Below are 27,361 nucleotides of genomic sequence, written 5' to 3'. Positions count from 1 at the left end.
CCTAGACATCATCTTTCAAGAACTTATCAAGGAAAATTGCCCTGATATTCTAGAGACAGAGGGTAAAATAGAAATTGAAAGAATCCACTGATCTCCTCCTCAAAAAGATCCCAAAAAGAAAATCCTAGAAATATTGTTGCCAAATTCTAGAGCTCCCAGATCAAGGAGAAAATACTGCAAGCAGCCAGAAAGAAACAATTTGAGTATTGTGGAAACACAATCAGGATAACACAAGATCTAGCAGCTTCTATGTTAAGGGATCGAAAGGCTTGGAATACGACATTCCAGAGGTCAATGGAGCTAGGATTAAAACCAAAAATCACCTACCCAGCAAAACTGAGTATCATGCTCCAAGGCAAAATATGGATTTTCAACAAAATAGAGGACTTTCAAGCTTTCTCAGTGAAAAGACCAGAGCTGAATAGAAAATTTGACTTTCAAACACAAGAATCAAGAGAAGAATGAAAAGGTAAACAAGAAAGGGAAATCACAAGGGACTTACTAAAGTTGAACAGTTTTGTTTACATTCCTACCTAGAAAGATGATGAGTATGATTCATGAGATCTCAGTATTAGGGTAGCTGAAGGGAATATACATATATACATACACACACACACACACACACACACACACACACATATATATACTTGTATGTATATATATAGACAGAGGGCACAGGGTGAGTTGAATATGAAAGGATGATATCTAAAAAAAATCAAATTAAGGGATGAGAGAGGAATATATTGAGAGAGGGAGAAAGGGAGAAATAGAATAGGGTAAATTATCTCGAATAAAAGTGGCAAGAAAAAGTAGTTCTGTAGGAAGGAAGAGGGGGCAGGTGAGGCAGAATGAGTGAATCTTACTCTCAGTGGATTTGACCTGAGGAGGGAATACCATACACACTCAATAGGGTATCTTATCCCACAGGAAAGAAGGAGGAAGAAGATGAAAAAGGGGGAATGACAGAAGGGAGGGCAGACAGGGGGAGGAGGTAATTAAAAACAAATACTTTCGAAATGGGACAGGGTCAAGGGAGAAAATTCAATAAAGGGAGATAGGTTAGGAAGGAGCAAAATATATTTAGTCTTTCACAACATGAGTATTGTGGAAGGGTTTTACATAATGATATGCATGTGGCCTATGTTGAATTGCTTGTCTTCTTAGGGAGGGTGAGTGGGGAGGGAAGAGGGGAGAGAATTTGGAACTCAAAGTTTTAAAAACAGATGTTCAAAAACAAACAAAAAAAAGTTTTTGCATGCAGCTAGGAAATAAGATACACAGGCAATGGGGCACAGAAATTTATCTTGCCCTACAAGAGAAGAAGGGAAAGGGGGATGGGAGGGGAGTGGGGTGACAGAAGGGAGGGCTGACTGGGGAATGGGGCAATCAGAATATACACCATCTTGGAGTGGGGGGGAGGGTAGAAATGGGGAGAAAATTTGTAATTCAAACTCTTGTGAAAATCAATGCTGAAAACTAAATATATTAAATAAATTAAATTAAAAATGTAAACAAAAAAATAAAAAAATAAAAATAAAAAATATATTGGTGTGTTCTGCTTTGTAATTCATTTTCTTATCTTTTTTTTTTGTTTTATAGTGAGTTCATCCAAATAACATTCACACTTATGATAGTTGCGTATTTCCTTTCATCCTATTCTAAAAGTTTTCTTCTTGTTTCTTACCTCCTCTTTACAAAGAAAAAGGTGGTAAGAGTGGAATGTGCTCATCACTATCAATCTGTGCTTGATATAACATTCTTCTGTTCCCCTGCTCTTTTTCTCTTTCCCTCACCCAGACTCAAATTCTAAGTTCTGTTTCTTCCGTCCTTTCTTCCTTTCTTTTTCTTTTCTTGATCCATCTGCTGTGACTAAAATTTGTTTTGCTTATACGAATCCCTCTCTGAACCTACCCTCCCTCTTCTTTGACTCTTCTTCTTTCTCCCTTTTTCATAGGGAACAAGCTGATCCCCACAATTTTAGTACTCATCTTTTCTTCCTCAGTCATGCATAGTTGAACCTCTCTTATGTACTTACTACATAACATTTTGTATTACTGTTATTTGAAATGTGTCATATTTCCCCAACAGATTGTGGTCTCCATTATGATAGGGACCATACAACCTCTTTGTTTTCTCTAGTTCTAGCGTAGGGGTACGCATTTAACAAATGTTGGGTTGACTAGGATGAGGTGGGTGGAAATGTATTATATGTCTTTACCCTTACCTACAATAAACACTTGGATCATTTACTTTCTTGCAGTCAGAGTCCTGCTTTGTTCTGGCACTGGCATGGAGTTCTTGAAGAACCTGTGGCCTAGAAACCTAGGCTAATGGAGTCCAGTTCTGGCAGATCCTAACAAATTGAAAGTCAAGTACTAGGCTGGCACCAAATGGTCTGGCTGTTTCTTGAGTACCAGCCTAGCTGAATTTGGAAAAAACTCATGGCCAGATTGGTCACAGGATGATGAACTTTTTCACCACAACAACTGTCAAAGACTATTTATGGAGTCTTTGAGGGGCGGCTATTTAAGATGATGGACATTGGCTGTCCCCATGCCTGGAACATTCTCCCTCCTTACCTCTGCCCACTGGCTTCCCTGGCATCCTCCAAGTCTCAAGTAGAATTCCATCTTCTCCAAGAGGCCCTTTCTAGACCTCCTTAATCTTAGTGCCTTCCGTCTGAGATTATCCTCAATTTATCCTGTACACATTTTGTTTGTATACAACACCTCATATGTTGTATCCTTCACTAGACTATGAAGTCTTTGAGAGCAAGAACTGTAGTTTTAGTTTTAGTTTTTTGGCCTTTCTTCATATCCATGATACTTAGCTCAACACTTAGCATGTAGTTGGTGCTTAACAAATGTTTGTTGACTGACCAGTCTGAGGTAGTATCCACGTCAGAGGTAATGGATCTTTGAAATACTAAAGTAGAGTTATTTAGTTATTTCATGTATATGAATCTTTCTAACTTAATTATAACAATAGCTAATATCTATACAGTGTTTTAAGGTGTGCAAAGCACTCCGTATATTATCTCATTTGATGAAACTCTGGGAGATGGGTGTTTTTATTATCCCAATTTTACAGATTAGGAAACCGAGACTGAGAGAAGTTAAGTGATTTGCCCAGGGTCACACAGATATCTGACTTCATGCCTAGCGCTCTAGCCACTGCTACCTAGCTGCCTGTATGTCTCATTTTCTGAAGATTGGGACTGCCTCCCATAATTTTATTATATCTACCACCCTCCCCATCCAAGGAATTGCTAAGCTGTAGGGGATAGTCAATACTTGCTGAACTGGACAATTATTTGTTATCAAGTATGTCTATGTATTTGTACTATGAACTTGTATACATAGCATGGATTATGTATCAAGTCTGGGTACAGATACAACTATGTCCTCAGAGTTCATGAAAACAAATTTGTCTGTGCTAACAAAATGATGAGTGTTGGAATGGCTAAAATATAAAGGCAAGTTACACTGACACAATTATCCTGATCCATAGATCAAATGGTGTAAGACAAGAGAGCAGTGGTTGGGCATGGAGGCACCCAAATGGGTAATTTACAGGAATGGGGTGGGGCAAGATGGTGGTGGAAGTAAAATCTGGGCTAATCTGGAAGGGGACAGGATGAATGCTGTTGAGTGGTGGAGAACCAGGTGGCAATTAGCACAGTAGGCACGTCCTAGTTTCCTCTTTCAATCAGGGGTAATGGGCAGCAGCTCCTGACATAACCTTGAGATAAATGGAGAAGCTGATGGTAGATTGGGAAGACGCGATTAGAAGAAGGAAGGTTTGGATGTGGTAGGAGGTGTGGAAGCACTGAAAACAAAAGAAAATAGCCCTAGGCTTTGGATGTGCTGCCCAGAGAGGGAGTGGAGGCATGGAGAGATTCGTTTGTTTCCCCTATAGCTTGTATCAGGGGTATGGAAACCCACTGGCCATGGGCACGACTGACCTTCCCAAGCAGAAGCATCTCGGGCCATCCGCCTTTTTGGTGGGCCCCGGGCACGTACCTGCCAACCCCGGCGACTACTTGGACACTTACAAGACGTCACAGCTCAAGGCCATTCTGTCTCAGGTAAACCCCAACATCAGCCTGAGGCTGTGCAAAGCAAATACCAAAGACGTAGGGGTGCAGGTGAATCCGCGGGTGGATAAGTTCATTCAATGCTCGCTAGGGCCGCAGACCCTGTACAGCAGCGCCCCCGGCGAAGGCAGCAGCCCCTCTGGCCTCTCCACACGAGGCTTTTATTCCCCAGTGCTCGGTCGGGGGTTCTTGATCCACCTTAGCAAACAAGAGGGCCAGGGGAAAGGAAAAGCGTCCTCAGAGTTGGTGGAGTCCACACCTCAGCAGCCCTTTTTGCCAGAGCCAGAAGGGACCAGGGAGACGGAGAAACTGCCGTCGCAGCTGGAAGAGAAGTCCGGGGAGGAGAGGGATGAATTGATTGCTGCCCCGCGGCAGGAGACCCAAGATGGGGAAGTAGAGCATCAGAAGGAGGGAGCCGCTCTTCCCAAGAAGCCCACTTTCCAGGTGAGCCCCACCTTTGCTAATTATCCCCCCCCCCAACTTATTTGCTACCGATTCCAATTGCACCAGCTCCATCCATGTGCAATTTCCAATGGTCTGTGAAAAACTGTGAGTAAACTTACCTTTTGTTTGAAGGAAGGAAAGAGAGGCTAATAATTTCGTCTTCATTCACTAATAGAAACCATCTTTTCTCCCAGGAGGGTGACAGCAAATCATTTCAACTCTCTGGGCCTCAGTGTCCTGGAAAGTGAGAGTGTGTGTGTGTGTGTGTGTGTGTGTGTGTGTGTGTGTGTGTTGCTACATGACCTCTAAGGTCTCTTTAATTTCTAAATCTATTCTATTATGATCCTATAAGACTAGTTACAAGTTCAAGTTAGCCTTTGGCTTTAAATTCTTATGTGGAGAGGTCCCTGCTATAGTCAGGTAAGCACTAGTTTGGAGCCTAGAGATAAATCTGAGTTCGCATCTTGCCTGGTTCCAGCACCCACTAGCTGTGTGACAGGGTAAGGGGCTGAGTTCACTCCTCTGGAAAAGCCCTTGGTGAAGGTGGGGTGAAAAGGCTTGCTTGTGCTAGATAAGATGTTAAATTTTAGGAGATGTCTTAGGCTTCCTTTTTTTCCATGGAGTCCCATGTCCACATTGTAAAAGTTGTAGTGTGACTATCTTAGGCTTTTTTTTTCCCCTCTTGGTAAAGAGTATTTTATTTTTTCCAATTACATGTAAAGATAGTTTTCAACATTCATTTTTAATAAGATTTTGAGTTTCAATATTTTCTTCCCTCCCTCTCCTCTCCCTTTCCCAAGACAGCAAGCAATCTGATGTAGGTTGTACATGTACAGTCACATAAACCTATTTACATATCAGTCATGTTGTGAAAGAAGAAACAGAACAAAAGGGGAAAGCCACAAAAACAACAAACAAGTGAAAATAGTATGCTTCAATCTGCATTCAGACTCCATAGTTTTTTCTCTGGACGTGGATAGCATTTTCCGTAATGAGTCTTTTGGAATTGTCTTAGATCATTTTATTGCTGAGGAGAACTAAATCTATCAGTGTTGATCATCACACAGTGTTGCCCTTACTGTGTACAATGTTCTCTTGGTTCTGCTCACTTCACTCAGCATCAGTTTATGTAGGTCCTTCCATATCCTAGGCTTTTAAATATGGCAACTATGGCACAAGGGACAACCAGTCCAGCTAAGCCTTGAACCCAATTAGTATTAGTGATGACCACAGTGACTTACTGCATGTTTTGAATATCTGGGCCCCCAAAGTATTTACAATTAATAGTCACATGGTTCAGAAGTACCTCCTTTTAGTCCAGTGATGTTACTGATTTTGCAAGTGACTAAGCATCTGCCAATTTCCGAGGTGTAAATCCTCACATTGAAAATTTAACAATCAGTGATGGAATACTATTGTGCTATAAGAAATGATAAGCAGGAGGACTTCACAAAAACCTGGGAAATCTTATATGAAATGATGCAAGGTGAAGTGATCAGAACTAAGAGAACATTGTATACAGAAACAGCAATATCGTAAGGATGATCAGCTGTGAAAGACTTAGCTACTCTGATCAAGACAATGATCCAAGACAATTCCAGAGGATCCATGATGAAAAATGCTATCCATCTCCAAAGAAAACTGATGAGTGCAGATTGAAGAATACTTAAAAAAACTTTATTATTCTTGTTTTTGTGTGTTTTCTTTTGCAACATGGATAATGTGGAATTATATTTTGTATGACTTCACATGTATAATAGCTGTCATATTGCTTGCTTTCTCAAGGGATGGGGAGGAGTAGGGAGAGGGAGAGAATTTAGAATTCAAAATAAAAAAATGAATATTAAAAAAATCTTTAAACCGTAATTGGGAAATATATAATGAAATCAATAAAAATGTATTAAAAGAGAAAATTTAACAACCAGCTCTAGCCTGATAAAGCAATAGATTAGGAATTTAAAGGAGAAATGCAGCATCTGGTTCATTTTAGGAGAGATACTGACAAGACAAAACCTGTCCAAAGAAGGGCCACTAGAATGAGAATGATGAGGAACGCAGGATGGCTGAAGAAAATGAATGTTTATTTACTCTCTAATAGAGAATATTGGAAGAGAGAATGAGAACTAGCTTTAAACATATGAAGGATTGTCACATGGCAGAGGTATGAGATTTTTTTTTTCTCTTCTCCACAGGGGATAAACCCAGGTCCAATGGGTGGAAGTTGCAGAGAGGCAGATTTTTGTTCTCTCTATAAAGATAACTTCTAATAATTGTGACCGTCCCAAAGTGGAATGGTGGGCTGGCTCCTCCGTCACTGGAGATCTTCAAGCAGAGGCTGGATGACTGTTTAGGGATTTCATAGAAGGGATGATTTTTCTGTTCTGGGTTATATCAGATGGCCTTTGAGGTCCCTTCTGGCTCTGAAATTCCTTGATATTCAAAGATAATGTGTAATGCTTACAGAAATATAGAATGCCAGAGCTAAGGAGGCACCTTTAGAAATCATTTAGCTCAACTTCACTCAGTTACAGATAAGGAAACTGAGGCCCAGGGGGTAAAGTGATTTGCCATTGATGCTTAGAGTTCTTAAAAGAATCTGGGCCATCTTTCCAAACCCCAGAGAACCCCACTGTTTAGGAGCAGTGGAGCCTAATGACAAAAGGTTGAGGGAACGTTTTTCCTTTTGGTTTATCCCTTAAGTTTTACAAGATCCTAAGGACAACTGAGGAAATAGTTGTATCTTAAGGGTAGTCATAAGCTTTTTTTTTTCTTTCCTCATTGCAGTTTTTGGAACAGAAATATGGCTACTTTCACTGTAAAGACTGCAGGACCAGGTGGGAGAGTGCTTATGTCTGGTGCATTTCTGGGAGTAATAAGGTAAGTGACAACATTAACTAGAAGAAACATTTTTCTTCTAGCTCTTAAGGGGAAAATATTTCTTGGCCTATTGGCCCCAGGGGCTAGAAGAGAGAAATGCATCTAAGGTTGGTATCTTGACACTCCATCCACACGGAAATGCTCTAAGAGCCAGGGTATTTTCCTGTGTTGCTGCTCTGAGTGTTACTTGATATACTAAGGAAAGATCAAACCTGTGCTGGGTTCAGGGACAGACTGGAAAGTCAGGCTGAACTAATGAGATAAAATTCAACAGGAATGGTTGGAAAATCTTACAGTTAGATTAAAAAAAATTAACTTCACAAGTACAGCATAAGGGGGCATGATCAGACTGCAATTTGTCCAAAAAAGATTCGTGTGTTTAAAAACATTGTAAACTCAACATTAGTCAGCAGTGTGATGTAGCAGCCAAAAAAAAAAAGCCAATGCAATGTTGAGCTGCGTGCGCAGGCACAATCTCCAGAAGTAAGGAGGCGAAGTAATGCCTTTGCCTGAAAGGTAATGTGAACTAGGAGATAAAGAATCTGCTTCAGAATCAGGTAGACTGAGTCCGAGTCCCATCTCTGGCTGTGTGGCCATGGGCAAGTCAATTAACTTCTCTGTGTCTCAGGCAACTCTCACAAGTCATCAGAAGACCTGCCGACCATCCTTGGCTAAGGGGATACATCTTGAGGAAATTTCTCTAGAGTAATTCTCTACACTAATGAAACCACTGACCTAGACTTCAAAGAACATCCCTCTGTATTCCACCATGGTCAGAAGGCATCTGGAATACTGTGTTCTTTTTTGAACACCACAGTTTAGGAAGGAATTTGATAAGCTAGAGAACATGGAGATGAGGACAACCAGGATGGCAATGGGCCTCAAGTCTGTTCTGTGTGATCTATTGAAGGAATCAAGGACCCCAGCCTAGAGATGATTTGGGGGAAATGTGCTGTCTTAGGCTTGTCATGTGGAAGAGGGATTGTGAGATTTATTCTGTTTGTGGAAATTAGAAAGAGGCAAAATGAGGCTCGAATGTCAAGAAAAACTTCTTAACAATCAGAACTGTCCAAAAGTAAAATAACTGGTTTCAGGTCTGGTAGTTTTCCCTCTCATTGGAGGTATTCGCACAAATAGTCATCTATCCTTTATCATGTGGATGTCAGTTACAATGACCTTAACCTTTTTGGAATTTAGGACCTGGGAACCAAGGTTATTGCATGCTTTCCTACCCTACAAAAACATAAAACCCAACCTTAAAAAGTCAACCCAAAATGCAAACAGGACCACAGTTTATGAATTTGCTGCCTGTTTTTCCTTCTTATGTAGTGTTGGTCATAGTTATATAAGTATGTATAGGCATATATATGTACATGCGTATATGCATATAAATATATGTATACAGTATGCATATGTATACATACATGCTAATTTATGTACATACATACTTGCACATATATATGCATATACATACACATATGTGTGTAGATATATATCTACACACATATGCACACCATATCTGTGCCAATGGCCAGTCTCATGCTTAATTTCATTAGCCTAATGATATTTTGCCATTTTTACCTCTGGTACGGTAGAAAAAGCATGGTCTCTGGAGTCAGAGGATCTGGATTCAAATCCTTCGAAGCTTACTCCCTGTGATTTGGAAAAATCACTTAATCTCACTGAGCCTGTTTCTTCATCTATAAAATGAGGGTGTTGGGCTCTGTGTCCTCCAAGGTCTCTTCCAGCTCTAGATCCATGATCCATGATCAGATGGACTTTGTTCTTATGCCATTAGGGAATAAAGAAATTTTCACTGTTAGGCCACCAGATGGGGCAGTGAGAATGAGGTGCCCCATTGTAATGGTGTTACATCCAAAAGCTTGCTTTCCTGGAGGAAGGAAAAGGGAAGAAGGCAAAGTGATTGGTTTGAGGCTTGAGCAGACTACTAGGGGTCTAAACCTGACCTTGAGATCTAGGTGCATATCAACACACTGAATTAAAGTTTGCCTTCATTTTTGCCCTTTGTAGATAAGAATTGGGTCAATTTTACCTGGATTAAGAATGGAGGTATGGAGATATGTAAACTTGTATAAATGCCAAATCTCTCTTCAGGTTTATTTCAAACAACTCTGTCGAAAGTGCCGAAAGAGCTTTAACCCTTATCGAGTGGAAGGGATCCAGTGCCAGGTAAGCTAGAATTTTGTTTACCATGATCAGGAGTTTAGATGTAATAATAAATTCATAGGACTAGAATTAAATTTGTCTCTTTGAATGTGCAAAATAATCAGTCCAAACCATTCCAGAAGAAGGTGTTTAAAAAATAATTTTCATTAGACTTGGTCTCATGCTTGAACACTTCTCAGGAGACTTCTCAATTTAAGTCCCTTATTCTACAGCACCTCCATTTCTCTTCTGTACCAGGCTGATCTAGCACAGAGTTGTTGGTAAATCCCTGAAATGAACCAAAAAACATTTATCAAGTGCCTACTATGTGTGAGGCACTATCCTTCACACACTGGACTGTCTTAGTATTTTTGGATTAAGTCCTAATTTCACTAAGTCTCGTTGCACATAGGTTTGTTTTCTCATCCTTTCTGTGATTTTCCTCTAAATCCTGTTCCAAGTTGTCTACTTCTTTTCAACATGTGAAGCCCAAAATAAATTATAGCCCCAATACTTCTATGAGTCTGATTGGTGTTAAGTGAAATAGGAATCCTGAAATCTTGTTCTTGTGTTCTGTGCATGTTTGTATAATGATGGTAACATGGCAGCTAGGTGTGGTGGATAGAGCACTGGGTCTGGAGTCAGGGAGACCTGAACTGAAATTCGTCAGACACTTACCAGCTGGGTAACCATGGGCAAGTCACTTGATCTCAGTCTGCCTTAACTTCCTTACCTGTAAAACGGAGATAATAATAACACCTATATCTCAGGGTTGTGGTGAAGATTAAATGAAGTAGTATTTGTAAAGTACTTTGCAAACCTTAAAACACTATCTAAATGCTAGTTACTCTAATTACCTAATTAGAGGTCTCTAGAAAACTCAAGATCAATTTTTTCCCTCATCAAAGTCTATTTCCTCTTGATACCATCTCCTACGGAATATCTTTCCCACAAAAAGTATGAGATTTGAATAAACACAAGTTTTGGCTCAAGAAATAAAAGCAAGATGGCGATTAGATGTGGCAAATACTCCACTGATGGTATTTCGGAATCATTTTAGTTGTTTTTTTTTCCCTGTAAACTGAAGGAAATGTTCTTTTTCCTTAAAGACTTGCTCAAATTCTCGTTGCTCCTGTCCTCAAAAGAAAAGACACATTGACCTACAGAGGCCGCATCGACAGGAACTTTGTTGCCGCTGCAAAGACAAGAGGCTCTCCTGTGGTAGGATTTACAGCTTTAAGTACATTGTCTGAAGAGCAGTGAGGCTGCTGATGGGGTCCTGGGGATCCTTTTGTTGCATTTCATCTGTTCTTTTGTCACTTGGCTTTGACCTGGCATTGGAAACTGGATTAGGCTTTTGTACTTTTTCTAAAATTTGTAGCATGAAAATTGAATAGTATAAGTAGAATAAAATGAAATTGACTCATAAAATTCATGGCAAAGACACATTCAGTGTGGTGATCGTGGGACACAGACAACGAAGCAGAGGGCTATGGGCAATATTATTTTATATCCACGATAGTGTTGAGGGCTACTTTGGTTGGGTGGGGACAGGCTATACATAGTCTATAGTGTTTGTATTCCCACTAAGGCCAGAGACAAATTTTCTGTTTTGTCCTGTTAGTGGAAGGCTGAAAAATAAAAGGCAAAAGTTTTAGGACTGAATTGTGGCAAGAGCAGGCAGAGAAATACCTGTTAGAAAAGTGGATAATGGATCTCTTACTGCAGCTGAGTAGACTACAGTAAAGTTTAGCCACTCACCTTATGGTCAGTTAAAACGGATTTAGAATAGAAGAGCCTCTATACATGAGTAGGCTGAAATAGGAAATGAACACGTAGGCTGCCCTTTCATTTAATGTACTGTACCATTCTCGTTTCTGCCAAGTGGGTATTGGACTTGCCCTTTTTAAAGGATGGCTTTGGTTCATCTGGGTTGGCTAAAAATGCAGATAAGCCAGCTCTAAACTTGTGACCAGGACTACTTCCAAGCAGCAGATTGCACTTATACAGGTGAATGTCCTACCCTTTGATTCTGTTCTGACACTGGCCTCTGCTTTCACAAAGTAGTATCAGTTAGTATGGCTGAATGCTAAGCTGTTTAGTGTCTCTTGAAGCTTTTGAATGCTGAATTTAAGGTTTCTTTTCTGTAGGGCTTAGCTTAGGATAGGCACAACAGGACGATATTAACTAGCTTGTTTAATGTAGTAATGTACCACTCCCTTGAGGGACAGGGGAAACTAAAGAGAGGACCATAGTAGCTCATGAGTGGCAATGGCTGTTGATAGATAAGGTCTGTTGACGATTGTATTGATCCGCCTTGTGCTCTAATCTCATGATGTTCTAGTTTTTCTTCATCTGTGAGGTTGAAGGTTAGTATGACAGTTGGCATGACATCAAGTTGGACTCAGACAATCAATACGGAATGTTTAACATTTCACATCAAGTCCTAATTAGGCTTCCTAGTAGTAAGTGGACCTCAGGTTGATATTTCTCCAAGTAGAAGCCTGACAAAGTTTTATGACTTTGGATAAGCAGGAAGCAGTTGAACACAAATCTTATTAATAATTTATCCTAAAAACTATGTCAGTGGAGGAAAAAACCCCTAAATCTTCATTTTCCTTCCTTCCTCCCTCCTTCCTTCCCCCCTCTCTCTTCCTCCCCCCTTTCTTCCTTCCCCATCCCTCAATTATATTTTATCTCTGACCAAGTCTGCCAAGGTAATTTTCCTATTGAAGTGAGTATAAGGAACTCTGAATTCTCTGCTCTTACCTTCCTTGTGGAGACTTTGCCTCTGAGGGTGCCTGATTAAAGAAAACATCTCAGTAGTTGATTCCTTGAACTTCTTAAACTTTGCCTTACCTTGCTGGAGGTAAGAAATTGAACAAAAGAGAAGCAATTGAATCCAGTGCCCCGCAAATACAACACCCATCCCTAGAAGGCAGATGAGATTTTTTGTTGACTTAGACCTTACCTGTTTGTTAGCTTCAGTTGTGACATACCTTTCTTCTATTCTAAGGGTTCCTCTAAGCTCTCTTTGGGCCTCTACCCTTTCTTCTTTTTGCTAGAGTTAAATTATTCTTAGTGCCTTTAATTATCATCTATGCTCATGATTCCCGAATCTACCATTCTAAGCTTTGAACTCAATTGGAAGCAGCATGGCCTCTAGAAGCTAGGACTTGGGTTTAAGAGGCAGCTAGGTAGCATAATGGATAGAGCCTTGGGCCTGGAGTTGGGGAGACCTCAGTTCCAATACCATTGCTTTGTGACTCTGGGCAAGTCATTTAACCTGTTTGCCTCAGTTTCCTCAACTGTAAAATGGGGATGATAATAATAGTACCTATCTCCCAGGCTTGTTGTAGGATTAACAAGATATTTGTAAAGTGCTTAACAAATGCTTTTTTTTCTTTCTGCCTGCCTCTCTGATACTTATTAGGGGAAAGGGACTTTAGTGATCTCTTAGTAATTTCATTTCCCATGGACTTCACTCCTTTGGATGTGTCCCATGCCAGGACCTCTCCCCTCCTCCCTCCTGCCCCCTCTAGCTTCGTTATGTGTGTTGTCTTTACCCCCTTAGATGGTCAGCTCCTTGAGTGTAGGAGCTATCATTCGTTTTCCTATTTGTATCCCCAGCACTTAGCACAGTGACTGGCATATAATAGGCACTCCATAAATGTTCACTGGCTGACTAGTCTCTCATTTCTTTTTCCCCACCTCCAATCAGATATATTTGTATACTCCTTTGAGGTCATGTTCATTATCACCTCTGTTGCTTCTGGTCATATCATTCCCATTGTAATCCATCTTTCAAAGGCCATCTCTAATCTCATTCTTTTATAAAATCACACCTAACTACACCAGCCCTCACTGATTTTTCTTCCCTGAAGCTCCCCTATAGGAATTACAGTATATTATATAATTTAGCACTTTAATGCTGTCTTTCTTACTGGTGTTCTTTTTGCTGTTACTGTTATCTACCCTCCAAAATTGTAGAGTAAGGATGACTTGTAATCCTGGTTTTGGAAGTTACTGCAGAGATAACTTAGTCTAACTGAAAAGTCGAAAATTTTAACTTTTCTCAGTGTTTTCTACTTTACTTTAGAGTGTTATTAGACTGAGGTAGAGTCGAGTCTTTTCTACTAGAGGAAGGCCTCTAGTTCAGCACTAGTTTACAGAGCGAAAGTGAGTGATGTGTCCTGGGGGCATCTGGGTCTGCCCCATTCTCTTTCTGTTCTTACTTAATACTTGAGGTGCACTCATTAAGATGCCTCAGGGAAGAGTCTTAAAGCAACAGAAGTATTAACCCATGGGGAAAAGGGGTATTTTTTTTCTTTACCACTATTACAGCTAAAAGATCCTTAGGAAAACCTTCACAACTCTGAAGGCTCAGAAAGTTGGTATTATTATCCCACCTCTCCCCACCAGGCTCTGGGGAGCCTGATTCCTGTTAGTTAAACTCCTAGCAGATTGGTTTATAAACCAGAATGCTGATTCATCAATTTGCCAGATCTTTCATATTTCAAGCTGAAAGGTTCACGTAAGGGAACCCATGTATGCCTGCCCTAGTCAGCTATCCTTACATTCTATGCATCAGATCCCCAAATAACCAGGTGGTGTGTAGCCTAGAATCAGAGCTGAATGTGTCAGAAGTTCTTAAGGGATTATCTCATTAAAGAAAAGTAGCTTGGTCAACTTCCATTCTCCATTCAAGGGGGACTTTATAGGAGAGGTGTTTGTTTTATGTGATCTCTGGAAGAGACCTGAGAGATGATCTTGTCCAACTCCAAGTGAGGACAGCGAGACATGCCTTGTGTGGAGTTACCTATTTCCTTAGTGGTAGTCAGAAGCACAACTTGGGTCTTTTGACTCAGGCTGGTGATTCCTAGGGCATCCTCTTTTTAGGATAGCACCAGTTACTTTGTACCTCTCAAAGTAGTTAGCACAATACCGAGCACATAGCAGACCCTCAAATAAGAGTGCGTGTGCGTGTGTGTGTGTGTGCGTGTGTGTGTGTGTGCGTGTGTGTGTGTGTGTGTGTGTGTGTGCGTGTGTGTGTGTGTGTGTGTGTGTGTAGGCTTGGGATTGGGGATGATTTGTAGGGCCATCATTTCTGCTATCTAGGATAAGCTGAGTGGGCATTGTTAGCCTAGAGACCCCCCACTGCCTTGAACTGTAAGATTGTAGGCTCTTTTTGTCTCTTTAAGGAACCCTAGAATTTCTGCTGTTTACAATTTAAGATAGCTGGAATGTTGTCAGCTACATGAGCTTATCTGTCATATGATATATGTGGGGATGTTCTTTTTTTTTTTCTGTCTTCCACAGTTAGAAGTTTAAACTACAAGTTGTGATTCCTGGCTGTAAGAGGATATGGCAAAAAAAAAAAAAAAGAAAAGCAAATACTTGGCCAGTCTTTTCTATTCTGAGCAGAAAAAAAAATGAATCTACAAGTAACTGTATTTTATGACTTTTATCAGTCAATACAAACCTTGGCAAATTGGCTTTCAGATGTTGATCACAGAATAACTGTTCCCAACTATGATCTTTGGCATCAAAGAAATGCTTAAAAATTAATTCCTATTTATTTTCAAGTGTTATTTAAAAACTTATCTACATTTTTTTTTCTTTCTAGGCCCAGATTTCTTGGTCATTCGGCATATTCCCACCCTTAAGCACTGACTACTTCTCTAGTATGTACACAAGGAACCCTAACTAATTTTAATATTGATTATTAATTAATACTTCAAGAATCCATGGTTTTGTTGCAGCCTCTCCATGCTTTAGAACAGGGCTGTCCAACCTTAGGTTTTTATTGAAACAAAAGACAATATATTTTGATTTTCCATTTTAGTGAGAGCTCTGTGGTTGCTTGGCTCCCTTTATATAAATTTATATAAATTTCTATGCTTGTAGGTGGGCCTAATAAATTGCACTGTGGGCTGCATGCGGCCCATGGGCCACATTTTGGACAGCCCTGCTTTAGAAGATGAGCTAGTTTTCATGAGCTGCTTATGGCTCCTCCACCCCCAAAATCATCATGCAGGGACCAATACCCTGATAATGAGCTGTTCTTTACTTAAGACCAGACCACATTCTAGTTCCATTCTATTCTTTCTAGCATAGTAGAATCTGTTAGAGTTGGGGGTCTGCTGGCATGATCATTAAGAATACAGGGCCTAATCCTCCATGCCAGGATGAGGCATCAGAGTGGAGCTTGGTAGTAGAATTTAAATATCATCATAATGAAACGTATCATATATTCTAGAGAAAAATATAAATCACTATAGGTCTTCGATGCCATAGTACTTTCTGCTCTTCTCTTTCCCCCTCTATCTACTAACAGCAGATAATCTACAATTACCTGGATTAGAAAATCGAAAATCTGACTTCTTGTCTTTGCTATTTATTCTAGAATAGGTGTCAGCAAGCTATACCAGAGGACAAAGTCTGGCTTACTGCTTATGAGCCTGCCAAGCCAAGGATGATTTTTACATTGTCAAAATAAAATGATACTTTATTTAAAAAAATCTAAAAGCCATTATTAACAGGGGTTCATACAAAAACAGGTGAGGGCTGCATTTAGGGCAGTACTTTGCTGACTCCTGTTCTAGAAACTACGTTTTCCTGATTTCTGATTTGCATTCTAATGAGTTTCTAAGGTTTATTGTTACATTGAGATAATTTGAAATTTACTCTGACAATTCTGCTTTTCCTTAGGGGGAATACAGAGCTAGTGCTTAGTGGAAGGTACAATATTTGTGGTTTTGCTCCTGAAACAAGCTAGGTCACTGCTGCCGCTGGCAGAAGGATAAACTTAGGTCAAAGACAATTATCTTCATGCATCAGCAGTAAAATGCACTGCCATCATGTGCCTTTTATCTTTTAGTTCAATGGACGCACTGAACAAAATATCAACCCAAGTTACTTCACAAAACCTGCAAGTGTATTTACAGAGTGAATAAGTTACATAGATCACATCTGAATAGAAGTGTTTCTGATGTGCAACAGGTTTACACACCTACATTTTAACACTTGACAGCATTAAGTGTGAGGGGGAAATTTATAAGAATGGGTTTATATATATATATTACAAATAAAATATCATCTAAGAAACTTAAAGTGAGGACTTGCACTTCACCTTGATAGTTCTATTTTCTGTTATCCAAGTGGATATTAAATTAAAATATGCATGCGTGGCAGGTTAGAGGATTTAGACTGTTAATGTGGATGTATTTAACTTTGTTCTACAAAATGGCAAAGTTAATTCAAATTAACAACCATCTTTTTTTTTTTTGAAGTATAAATATGTTCATAAAAGCAACCCTCTAGGAAAAAGCAGCCAAGATCCTTAAAAAAAATCTACCTCTACCATTTCTGGTACTTGGGTCCTAATAACAGACCTCTGCAAAGCAATCCAGTACCTTCAGAGACAGTAGCCTAGCAACATTAAGAAATGTACTTCATAGCAGCTCATTTTAGATACAGTAATCGTATTCAAATTACAGTGTACGTTAAATTGTAGTCCATTTACACTTTGTTTTCATATACACAGGCGCTCAGCTTTTGACCAACCGTCTCACAGTTTCCAGTGGCCAGCTTCATTCTGCCTGCCCCTTTTTCACCCCCCTCCCCCCAGAAAAGGAAAAGAAGAAAAATATAGGGAAACAATATACAAGTTTTAGGATACAAAAAAAAAATTAGTGAAGGGGACATTGCACTTTTGCCAATCTAAAACAAGTTTCTAGAAAGGAAGGTATTGTTCAGTGTCATCGGCTTTGGTATGCAATGGAAGTCACCTCTTCAGTAGTGAGTTGTGGTTGCTCAGTGAAATGCTAACTTGTTTGTGCAACACAGCACGGAGACTTGAGACCATCTGGCATGTTCTAGGCTACCTTTGTTCTGACAGTATTGCTACACATTGGAAGTTCCGCCCACCTCTTTGTAGAAAAAGTCCTACAGGTAACAAGAGGGAGGACAGCCTGACCAAGTCTTCTGAAGACGGAAAAGACACTGGATGACATCACTCCAGCATGGCAGCACTCCCAGCTTGGAACCAATGGAGGACGGAAGACTCCTGTCAGAGACTTGTGCCTGAAACACTGGAGTCTGGGAGAAAAGTTGTGAGGACTCGGTAGCTCTGAGCCCTGCGAATCATGTCTCGGATCTCTAGGTTGAGCTCCATCAGCTTGGTGCAGATTTCCGTGAGGCTCTGATCGGATCCCACTAGTGCATAAGTACCGGTCTGTCCCAGTGTTTGATGTCGGAAGTAAATGTTCAGTAGTGTCTGGACCTCATCATCGGAGCTGCTCCCAAAGATGTCATTGGGCCATAAACTCCTGCAGGGGGAGAAGCACAATAAGTGTTTCCTCAACACTGCTCATAGAGTCAGGAGGGCTTGATTCATTGTATGCATCCATCCATCCACCCATCCACCCATCCACCCATCCACCCATCCACCCATCCACCCACCCATCCACCCATCCATCCATGTTTTTGGTAAGAAACCCATCACTGACTGGAAGCAAAAATTCTCCCATTGACCCAGTTAGGTACAGAGATTTAGTCACTGTGCCCATACTACATATAAGACAAAACGGTATAAAATATTGGGGGTGGAGAAAAGAAACTGAATGATTAGCTTTTAAAGAATCATAAAGTTTTAGAGTTGGCAGGGATGTCAGAGGTCATCTAGTCCAACCTCTAACTGAATTACGTGATGTGTGTTTTCAACCATTTCATCATTTTAGGTATGATACATACAACAAAGATGAGTTTGTTCAGTGACCAACACAAAACCATCAATATCGATTTCTAAGTATCAAGGTCTGTTTGTTTTTCTGGCTAACTGTGAGACCTAGTAGTAAGAGACCTGGGGTTGGGTTTGAGAACTGACTCTGCCACCTCTAAACTGTGTGACCCTAAGCAATGTACCACCTGGCATAGAATCCAAGATTTAGAGCCGGAATGGATCTTACTGGACATTGAGTGTAACCCCCTCAGTTTATAGATAAAGAAACTGAGGCCCAGAGAGGTTAAGTGATTTGCCCAGGGTAACACAGGTAAATGGCTGAAGTAGGATCTGAATACAGGTCTCCTTGACTCCAAACCCAGTACTCTATACATTTTCCTATGCGTCTTGCCTGGGTCCCAGATTCCCCTTCCACAAAACAGGGCTGTTTTTGGCAGGGCAATGGTAAAGTTTCCCCACAGCAAATAACAAAATGCCTCATTGTTCCCTCAGGAACACCTAGGTGAGGATGAGGCAGCACACAACAACTGCATGTATGTTTTACAAATGACAGTAAAAGAGATAAGGCACATGTGGCTAAGACTTACCTGCATTCCCTGATTTGCCGTAATGCTTTGCCAAGCTCGTTGTTCTTCAGGCATTCTAGCATGGATTGGATGGCTGCTTCTGTGGAACTGAATGTAGGCTCAGGCCAGGTGGACTCTATGTAGAGAGGATCCATTGCAATGGCAGCTGTTGCATCCTTCAGGTTTTTCTTTAAGTCACTCAGTTCTCTGGACATATTCAGCAGCTGTGAAAGAAAAAGAAAAGAGGCCACACTAGGTGCAGACAGGGCATTTACTTTTGTGTTTGCATGTCTTGTATACGGTTAAGCAAAAGGAGCTTGGTGACCCCAAAGTGACAAGTGACACTGTATGGCACTGTGTGTACATGTAGAAGACATAATGACGTTTTATAGTGTGTTGTGTAGACGGAGCCAGATGTTACTGAACATTGCCTCCCACTTGTTTATTGTTACTTTGTCCATACTGCCTCCCGGGGAGGCAGGAACACAACCAGAAAACCTCTTATGTTTCTTTTCTTTACCACTATTTCCGTATCACAACAGAAATTTACAATATTTCTATAAAAGATGAAGGAAAGTAGGGAAAGTCTCAAATTAGGATTGCATTTTAGAAATCACACAGGTGACCAGGGGTTTTTCTCCTAGATGAGACAGACCCAGTTCTCTGGCTCTCAAAGAGATGTTAATCAGACAAAAGAATCTTTGCTGCTTTTTAGTGATTAAAAAGTGTAACAAGACAAGAACACTTCTTTGTAATTCAATTTTGAGAATATTTCACAAAAGAGACATAAAAAGTTTTTTTTTTAAATAAGGATTTAAGATGATATTGGCTATTTCTATAAAGGAAAATTTGTTCTAACAAAGTATGTCATCTTTTATATTTCAAGTTTTGTAACATGTTCTTCATCCACTGGGACAATTTGATCCTATATGCTATTAAAGTATGGTCAAAAGAGACTTTTACTGGTCTTTTATAAATATCTATTTACTGATACTTAAAAAATTCTTTTAAATTAAGATTTGGAAGTGTCCTGCTTCTCTATAGTTCCATTTTTGAAACTGGAAAATGAGCATTTTCCTTCTTTAACTATTGGGTGTCTTTCCACTAATTTACATTAAAATAAAACTTGAATTGGTTTTTTACAGATTTGGAACATTTCCTCTAGTTTCTGGGTGAAGCCAATCCTGTTTTACAATCAGACAGGCCACGTGCTAGGGAGCAGAACAAAGCTTAGCCTGGCCTACTTAGCCCAGAAATAAATAACATCATTTTCCTTGACATTAGATCATTTGTAAGTCACCTGAGAAAAGTCAAAATTAATGAGATTTATGTTCTTCATAAACTGTCTTGCAGAGATTGAGTGACTAAACAGAAAAGAGAATACAGGGTGCGTCTTACTCTTTTAATTGAATAATACTGTTCACTTCTATACAAAATATTAATTATGGATTCATTCTTCTCAATAAGTTTTAGGTGGTTAGTATAGGGTCATGGCTCATCTCTCTAATGACCTAACACTTAGATGGTTTATAGATGTTAACCTTGGAGGTGCTAATTTCCCTCAATCAGTGATAGGCTGAGCTGATCAGCCAGGTGAGTACCCTACCTTGCTTTTTTGGTCCCGAGGAGACACAAAGGTCCAAAGGAATCTTAATTTCTCTGACAGTGCTAGTTCCTTTAATGGTAATATTTTCACATTTAGAATAATTTCAATTTTAATATTTAAAACTTTTTTTTTGCATAATATCATAGTCTTAGGTTCAATGATAGTTGTTCCTAAAGAAAGGGGAAATCTTTAAAAGTTGAATAAACATAATGTTGCCTTTTTATCTCAGTAAGGGAATGACATTTTCTTTGTTCGCATAGTAAATTCATCATAGCTTATATATCTGAATTGTGGAGAGAGTCATTAACTCTTCCTTGGGATTAAGAGCAACAGTACCATTTCCCCTTAGATGTGTTGTGCCATCATGCTCTGTTCCTAACATCCTCCTCTAAAACCTGTCAATGATTCTCTAAATGCCTACCAGGCAAAAAGTACATGAGAACCTTACCACATTTTCCTATGAGGACAGAAATATATGAGGGATTTATTTTAGCACTGTGGGTCTGAAGTAAATAATTACCTGTGAATGAATGAAATCTCAAATTGTTATGAGGACAGGGGAGGCGATGTGGTGGTGTTGATGGGAACAAGAAACACAAAATAGAACTGATCACTTGAATGCAAAGAGTGGGTTGGGCTTATGACTTACCTCTGGCATGGAACTAACTTCATGCACCTGGCCAATGAGTTTACAGTAGGACTGAAAAAGCAACAGCAGCTGGAAGTGTAGTTTATATAATCTCTGACACAGTTCCAATTGCTAAAGAAAAAATTTACAGGGGAAGATATAGTTATTAAGGAACAGTTTTTTTAATCCTGAAATTAGTTTTGTATAATAAGTGAAATCTATGGGGCCATGTTTCAGTTTTTTAAATGAAGTATAATTAACCATTTCAATTCAAAATGAAACAAAATCAAAAATCCAATCATTGAACGGACTACCTATGTAGAGTTTACCATTGTGAACAAGAATAAAGTAACTGTGGGATAGCCATAGTCCCCTGAAGAATGTCTGATAAAGAGGATCATGGCAGTCTATGCTGTTTGCCAATAAATGCCTAAAACTTAAAGCTTAGCAATGATCGTAATTTTATAAGATGGTAATCTGTTTTTAAAAATGCTTTTAATAAAGGTGTATTTTGAAAGGGAAAACACTAAGCTTGCCCTGGGTGGGTGATCTTAGCATTATATTATATAAGCAGAATCCCAGGCTGGCTAGCCTTTCTTAATATAACTACTATACTACTTTCTTAATATAACTACTATTATGGATAGAGCACAGAGAAAAATTTTTTTGATAAAGATCACACATACAAGATACTTTTCAGGACAATAAAAATGTTTTCAAAACATCAAAAATAGGTTTATCATTGTTAGAGGTAAGATATATACACAATGATAGTCAAAGGGAGTGCATTTTATAAATGCTTTATAGAAAAAGTATGACACTTTTTATGGAAAGTAAATTTAGAAGTAAACTGCAGGAACTGGCCACTGAGCTCCACTGAAATGGATAACTCTGAACTTAAAGTTATTTTCACTGAAATCAGAATAGCTTACACATGCCTTTTAGGGAAAAGGAGTCAGTACCTTTTACATTTAAGGGAATTATCCAGTCTCACTGAATTGGTTATTATTTCTTTTTTTTTTTAAATAGCTACTTTCTCTAAAACCTGGCAGTGATACTTTAAGTGTTGGTCTGATAAATAAGATAGTTGATGGGAAAGATAAATCAAAATGATGAGAGCTAGCCCCCAGAATTCAGTGCTTAGCATGCAGTAGGCACTTAATAATTGTTTCCTGAACTGAATTAGACCGACACACATAAAACAACTGGACTTGAGGTGTGGTAATCAAAGCCACCCAATGTTTATCTTTCCTTAATTAGGATTAAATAAAGACAATGTAGGATATTTCCTTTTTTTTGCTCCCAATTCAAGAATATCCCAAAGGATGACAAATTATGAATCTAGTTACTAGAATTTAGCTCTTTGTTAAATGTAAGCTACTGGAGATATCTTTTCCCCAAGTCAGTCTGACAAGATTTAAAATAATGGCTGGGGAAGAAAATGTGATTGTTAATTATTAAATAAAACAATCTTATCTCATTTTAAAACTGATTGATATGTCATATGATCCAACTATATATATACATATGTATATATATATATATATATACACACACATATCTGAGCTGAATGAAGCTGGATTACTTTTTTGATTTAGGAAAGAAAATATGATTGAGTTGACCTCTTTGAAGTGGCTAGGTGTTAAGGTTTCAAGTACTCTCTAGCAAAGTTTTCAGTCTTTAAGGCAGAGGTGTCAAACAGCATGCCACCCACAACACTCTGAGTGCTGATGAACTAGATTTGGGAAATAATTAGGAAAATAAAAATACAACAAAACATAGAAAATATTAATATGTAGTTTTCAAAGTCAATCTGTGACCTACAATGATCTTGATGCACAGTTTGGTGGCCCCCCTTTCTCTTTGACACCACTGGTTTAAAGTACATTATTTTATCATCTTTGAACAAACCTTTATAGAAACCTTTTAACAGCAGATTTATAAGTGAATGAATTCTATTTAGTAGAATTCTAAAATTTTATTCTACCTAGTAGAATTTTAAATCCTATTTTAAATTGTATTCTGTTGATAGTAAAAAAAAAGACTATTAAATGGAAAAAAAGCCTTAATGGCAGTTCTATAATTCAGTAGAGACAGCTCTCCAATTTAATTCAATGTAAAACCCTAATTAGCACTTGTGAGGTACACAAGCTTCAAATAATATCACACACATATATTTATATATATAATATAAATTACTATTCTAAATGACCCATTGACAATATCAGAAATCATAGCAACTTAGGGTTTCTTCTTTGCAAGGAAAACAGCTCAGAATGCTACTAATAAATGACAAGTTTCTAATCATCTATGAAATAAAAAAACAGAAATGAAAAAGGGACAACATGCTAAGAGATATAACAGTAACAGTAAAATCAGGGTTCATTCAAGGGTCCATAGCTTAATGGACAAAGAGTATGAAAGAACTTTTGACTTACTGCAAGAGATTCCATTTGCTACCCAGCAAGCATGGCACAGGAAAAAAAAGGAAAGGAAAGAAAGTAGAGGGTCAGTGTAATGCATGCAACAGAAAGCACAGCCCTCTTTAAGAACATCACCGTCAGCAGTATTAGCATGGCTTGCCTCAGTTTTGTCAATGGCCGCTAGTGTTCCACTCCCACAACATGCACCGCATTCCAGTTAAACACAAGCTCTACACACAATGGTGAGTGCCATTGGCCAAAATAACAGAACCAGCATTTAGTAGATTTTACAAGTTTAGTTTGCTAAGATTTTGGCAGCCAGGTAACAAAAAGTCAAGCTTCTAGTGCCTGAAGGACTTAGGTGTATAAGCCTGAATGACCAAGGTTCTTGACTTTGAGGAGCTGATCTAGTTATATAATACAGTTCTCAAAAGATCAACTAAGTAATTTTAAAGACATTTATAGGACTGGAGCATTAAAACAAGCTGCTGGGGGGCTCAAGTCTGTGTCTTTAACAGCTTTTTGAAATCTTATGCACTCTGGAAATTAAACAAATATTTATTGATAATATAAATACAAATGCCATTAATACCCCAATTATCATTTTCATTACAAAATCAATTCCTCTGTACTTGGAAAATGTTTAATAGGAGTGCCAATACTCCTTCAAAAGGATGGTGGTGGTCTTCCCCTCCTCAAAGAGAGTCGAGTACATGTGAGCATTTTTTGTACTTTTATGATTAAACTTAACAAAATGGACAATTTACAAAAAGAAAAACAACCCTATAATGGTTATTTCACCCCAAAAGGGATTAGTAACTTACATTTTTAACCTAGTCACTTTTAATCATAGGAAGATGAAAACTTTGAGTAGGTGGGTAGGACAATAGCTCCAAGGACAGTAATTTTTTGGTTTCCTTAAGTCATAATCACAGTATTGGCTTAAGGAAGATCTGTGTACATGGGAATCGGAGACCATGAATTAGCTTGGAATTATTTTCTGAATTGATTTGCCTATTCTTAATCTTAAACCAGTATATACTTCATTCTGAATTATCCAAATGTTTATAGATCAGTTTAGCTTGAGGTTCAATGACCCATGATGACAAGAAGTCCCATCTGCACGCTCACAATATTATCAATTTAACATTCATATAAATAATACTTAGGCAGTGCTTCAGTGTACAGTTTAGTGCCCTTACTATCACTGTGGGAAACTTCCAGAGTGGAAAACTCCCTCCACTGATGCAATTAAGCAATTAGTCTTTAATTTAGATCTTGGCGTCAAACCCAAATAGAAATGGATCTCTGCTAGCCCCATATTGACTTAGAAAACCACAAATTATCATTATCTATGTTGTATTGCATTTTATTTTGTTAAAATTTCCCAATTACATTTTAATCTAGTTTGGGCTGCATATCTGACGCCTCTGGCCTGGAGCACTGAGAGGTTAAGGGACTTGCCCACAGCCAAGATATGTCTGAGGAACAAGAACCCAGGTCTCCTGGGCTGCAAGGCCAGACCTAATGCACTGAGCCCCTTGTGAATTTCTGATTATGTAAACAAAAATTTAAAACTCTTATGATAAAAATGCATAGACATTGACACACTGAACATTAATTTAAAATCCCCCCCAACAATGGCATTTATTCTATTAATCATCTCACTAGGGACCAGTACATGGAGATTTTCACTCTGTTGATAATGAATAGATTCCATAATTCTACCAATGGTTGAGATTTTATCTCAAACCCATGATAGAAATTAAACAGCTGAGAATATTTAATAGCTTTATTGCTTTAAATAAAGCTTTAAAACTAGCAGGGTCATGCAGTTTTCATAACCAAGCCTTTGCCAATGAAATCTGCGCAAGAGACAGGGCAGATTCAGAAGCCAACGATCATTTAAGTTCACTTGTACTCCTTTTCTACCTTGAAAAACTGGAGGATAACTTCAAACAGGACTGAAGCATTTAATATATAGTTTAGCAAATTACCGTCACTAATGGTTTGCCACTATGGAATTTACTTTCTGGAAGCACGGAAGAAAGCAAAATTGAGTAAATTACATGGTCTCAGGTCAGGAAAACTGTTCCAAAGGAAGGGATCAATGCAAGCCAAAAAGGATATCAAGTTGGTTGAAATAAAATCTTTTCTAGTCAATAAAGGCAAAGAAAATGCTGCTAAGGAATCACAATGCTGGCTAATTTCTTTCCCTTAATCTCTTTAGTACAAAATAATGCCTTTCCTGGGGGCTGGCCAATTTCTGACTAATAGAGCTCAGGGTGTCCTTGACCTTGGTAGATAGGAGAACTCAAGTATCCTTAAGGCAGTATGGCACAGTCAATACAATGAAACCTGGAGTAAAGAAAATCTAGGATTCAAATACCACCTCGGACTAACACATTCTAGCTAGGTGACTTTGGACAAGTCATCTGCCTCTCTGACCTTCAGTTTCTTTATCTATAAAATGGGGAAGATGATAACTACGGTGCCCACCTAATGGGGATGTTGGGAGGCTCAAATGAGGTCATGTTTTCAGAGTATTTTTGTAAACTTAAAAGGGATTTGTTATTTCACTAGGGAACTCCTGCATCAGCAGACTTCCTCTACCAGTACAGGTCAACACCTCCTCTACAAGTTAAGAGTTTGGGAAATAACAAAGGATCTGAGTCTGAGGGAGTTGCTGAAGGGTATGAGGTTAAGTGACTTGCTTAGTGTGACCCAGTCATGGTGTGTCATAGGTAGTGCCCAGGCCACCTCTTTAATCTACTATACCACACTGTACCTAGGCAAACATTAGAGTGGGAATATCTGCATAGGTGAAGGGAAGCTGGATAGTGCAATGGACAGAGTGCTAGGACTGGAGTCAGGAAGACTCATCTTCCTGAGTTCAAATCTAACCTCACACACTTACTAGCTGTGTGATCCTGGCCAAGTCACTTAACCCTGCTTGCCTCAGTTTCCTCCTCTGTAAAATGAGCTGGAGAAGGAAATGGAAAACCACTCCAGTGTGTCTGCCAAGAAAACCCCAAATGAGGTCACAAAGAGTTGGACACAACTGAAATGACTGAACAACAACTTGCATATGTGTGTATGAGCTGTGACTACAAGTTCACTTGTCCTAAACTACAGTCTGCTTTCCACTTTTAGTCCCTAATGACCAGAATGGATGGTAAAAAGCACCTTTCTGAGGAACAAATGAATGAAGCTGCTTCATGCAGTTGGATGGACACTGGCTTTAGAATCAGAGTATCTTGATTCAAATTCTAGCTCCTACTAATTACCTCATTACCTGTGAGACTTTGGAAAAGTCAGTTAACCTTAAAGGTAGTCAGTTGGACTAGATGATCTTTAAGGTCCTTCCAGCTCTAGGTTTATGATCTCTCTCTCTCTCTCTCTCTCTCTCTCTCTCTCTCTCTCTCTCTCTCTGTCTCTCTCTCCCCCTCCCCCCTCTCCTTCTCTCCTCCCCCCCCTTCTTCTTTCTCCTTCTCTCTCCGTTCCCCTTCCCCCCCTTTTCTCTCTATTTTTTCTTGCCCCCCTCCCACTCTCATTCAGACCAGTGATTTCATTTCATACCAGACTTATGTGGCTAGCAATCTAGAATTTCACATAATTGCTTAGGGCCCTGAGAGGTTAAATGATTTCACCAGACTAATAACCAGTATACAGTAAAACCCAGCTTGCCCTGACTCCAAGTCAGCTCTCTATCTACTACACCAGAAATGTCAAATTTGTAGTTTTCTAAGACTATATGCACGAAGTCTGGAGGTATCCATTTCTGTTTGAGTTTGACATTCGCTACACTATAT

The 27,361-nt window shown here is 39.1% G+C and overlaps 2 protein-coding genes across 3 annotated transcripts in view; one reads left to right on the top strand and one right to left on the bottom strand.

Moving 5' to 3' along the window:
- Window positions 1-3,886: 3,886 nt before the first annotated feature.
- ZAR1L (zygote arrest 1 like) lies at window positions 3,887-10,836 on the top strand. The gene is made up of 4 exons (XM_036742879.1): window positions 3,887-4,540; window positions 7,325-7,417; window positions 9,533-9,607; window positions 10,693-10,836. The coding sequence occupies exons 1-4, from the start codon at window positions 3,890-3,892 to the stop codon at window positions 10,834-10,836; spliced, it is 963 nt and encodes a 320-aa protein (XP_036598774.1). The 5' UTR covers window positions 3,887-3,889.
- Window positions 10,837-16,498: 5,662 nt separating this feature from the next.
- FRY (FRY microtubule binding protein) overlaps window positions 16,499-27,361 on the bottom strand; it is a 325,197-nt gene continuing 314,334 nt past the window's right edge. The window contains exons 59-62 of one of the 2 annotated variants that reach the window (XM_036743231.1): window positions 23,565-23,582; window positions 21,148-21,258; window positions 18,914-19,116; window positions 16,499-17,913 (exon numbers count right to left, since the gene is read on the bottom strand). In XM_036743231.1, the coding sequence (XP_036599126.1) occupies window positions 17,655-17,913; window positions 18,914-19,116; window positions 21,148-21,258; window positions 23,565-23,582 (591 nt within the window). In that variant the 3' untranslated portion in view covers window positions 16,499-17,654. The remainder of the gene's footprint in view (window positions 17,914-18,913; window positions 19,117-21,147; window positions 21,259-23,564; window positions 23,583-27,361) is intronic. The other variant, XM_036743232.1, reaches the window with a different exon arrangement.

This window comes from Trichosurus vulpecula, chromosome 2 (genome assembly GCF_011100635.1).
Source record: "Trichosurus vulpecula isolate mTriVul1 chromosome 2, mTriVul1.pri, whole genome shotgun sequence".
Classification (NCBI taxonomy): Eukaryota; Metazoa; Chordata; class Mammalia; order Diprotodontia; family Phalangeridae; genus Trichosurus; species Trichosurus vulpecula.
This window is presented reverse-complemented; position numbering and strand designations above follow the sequence as displayed.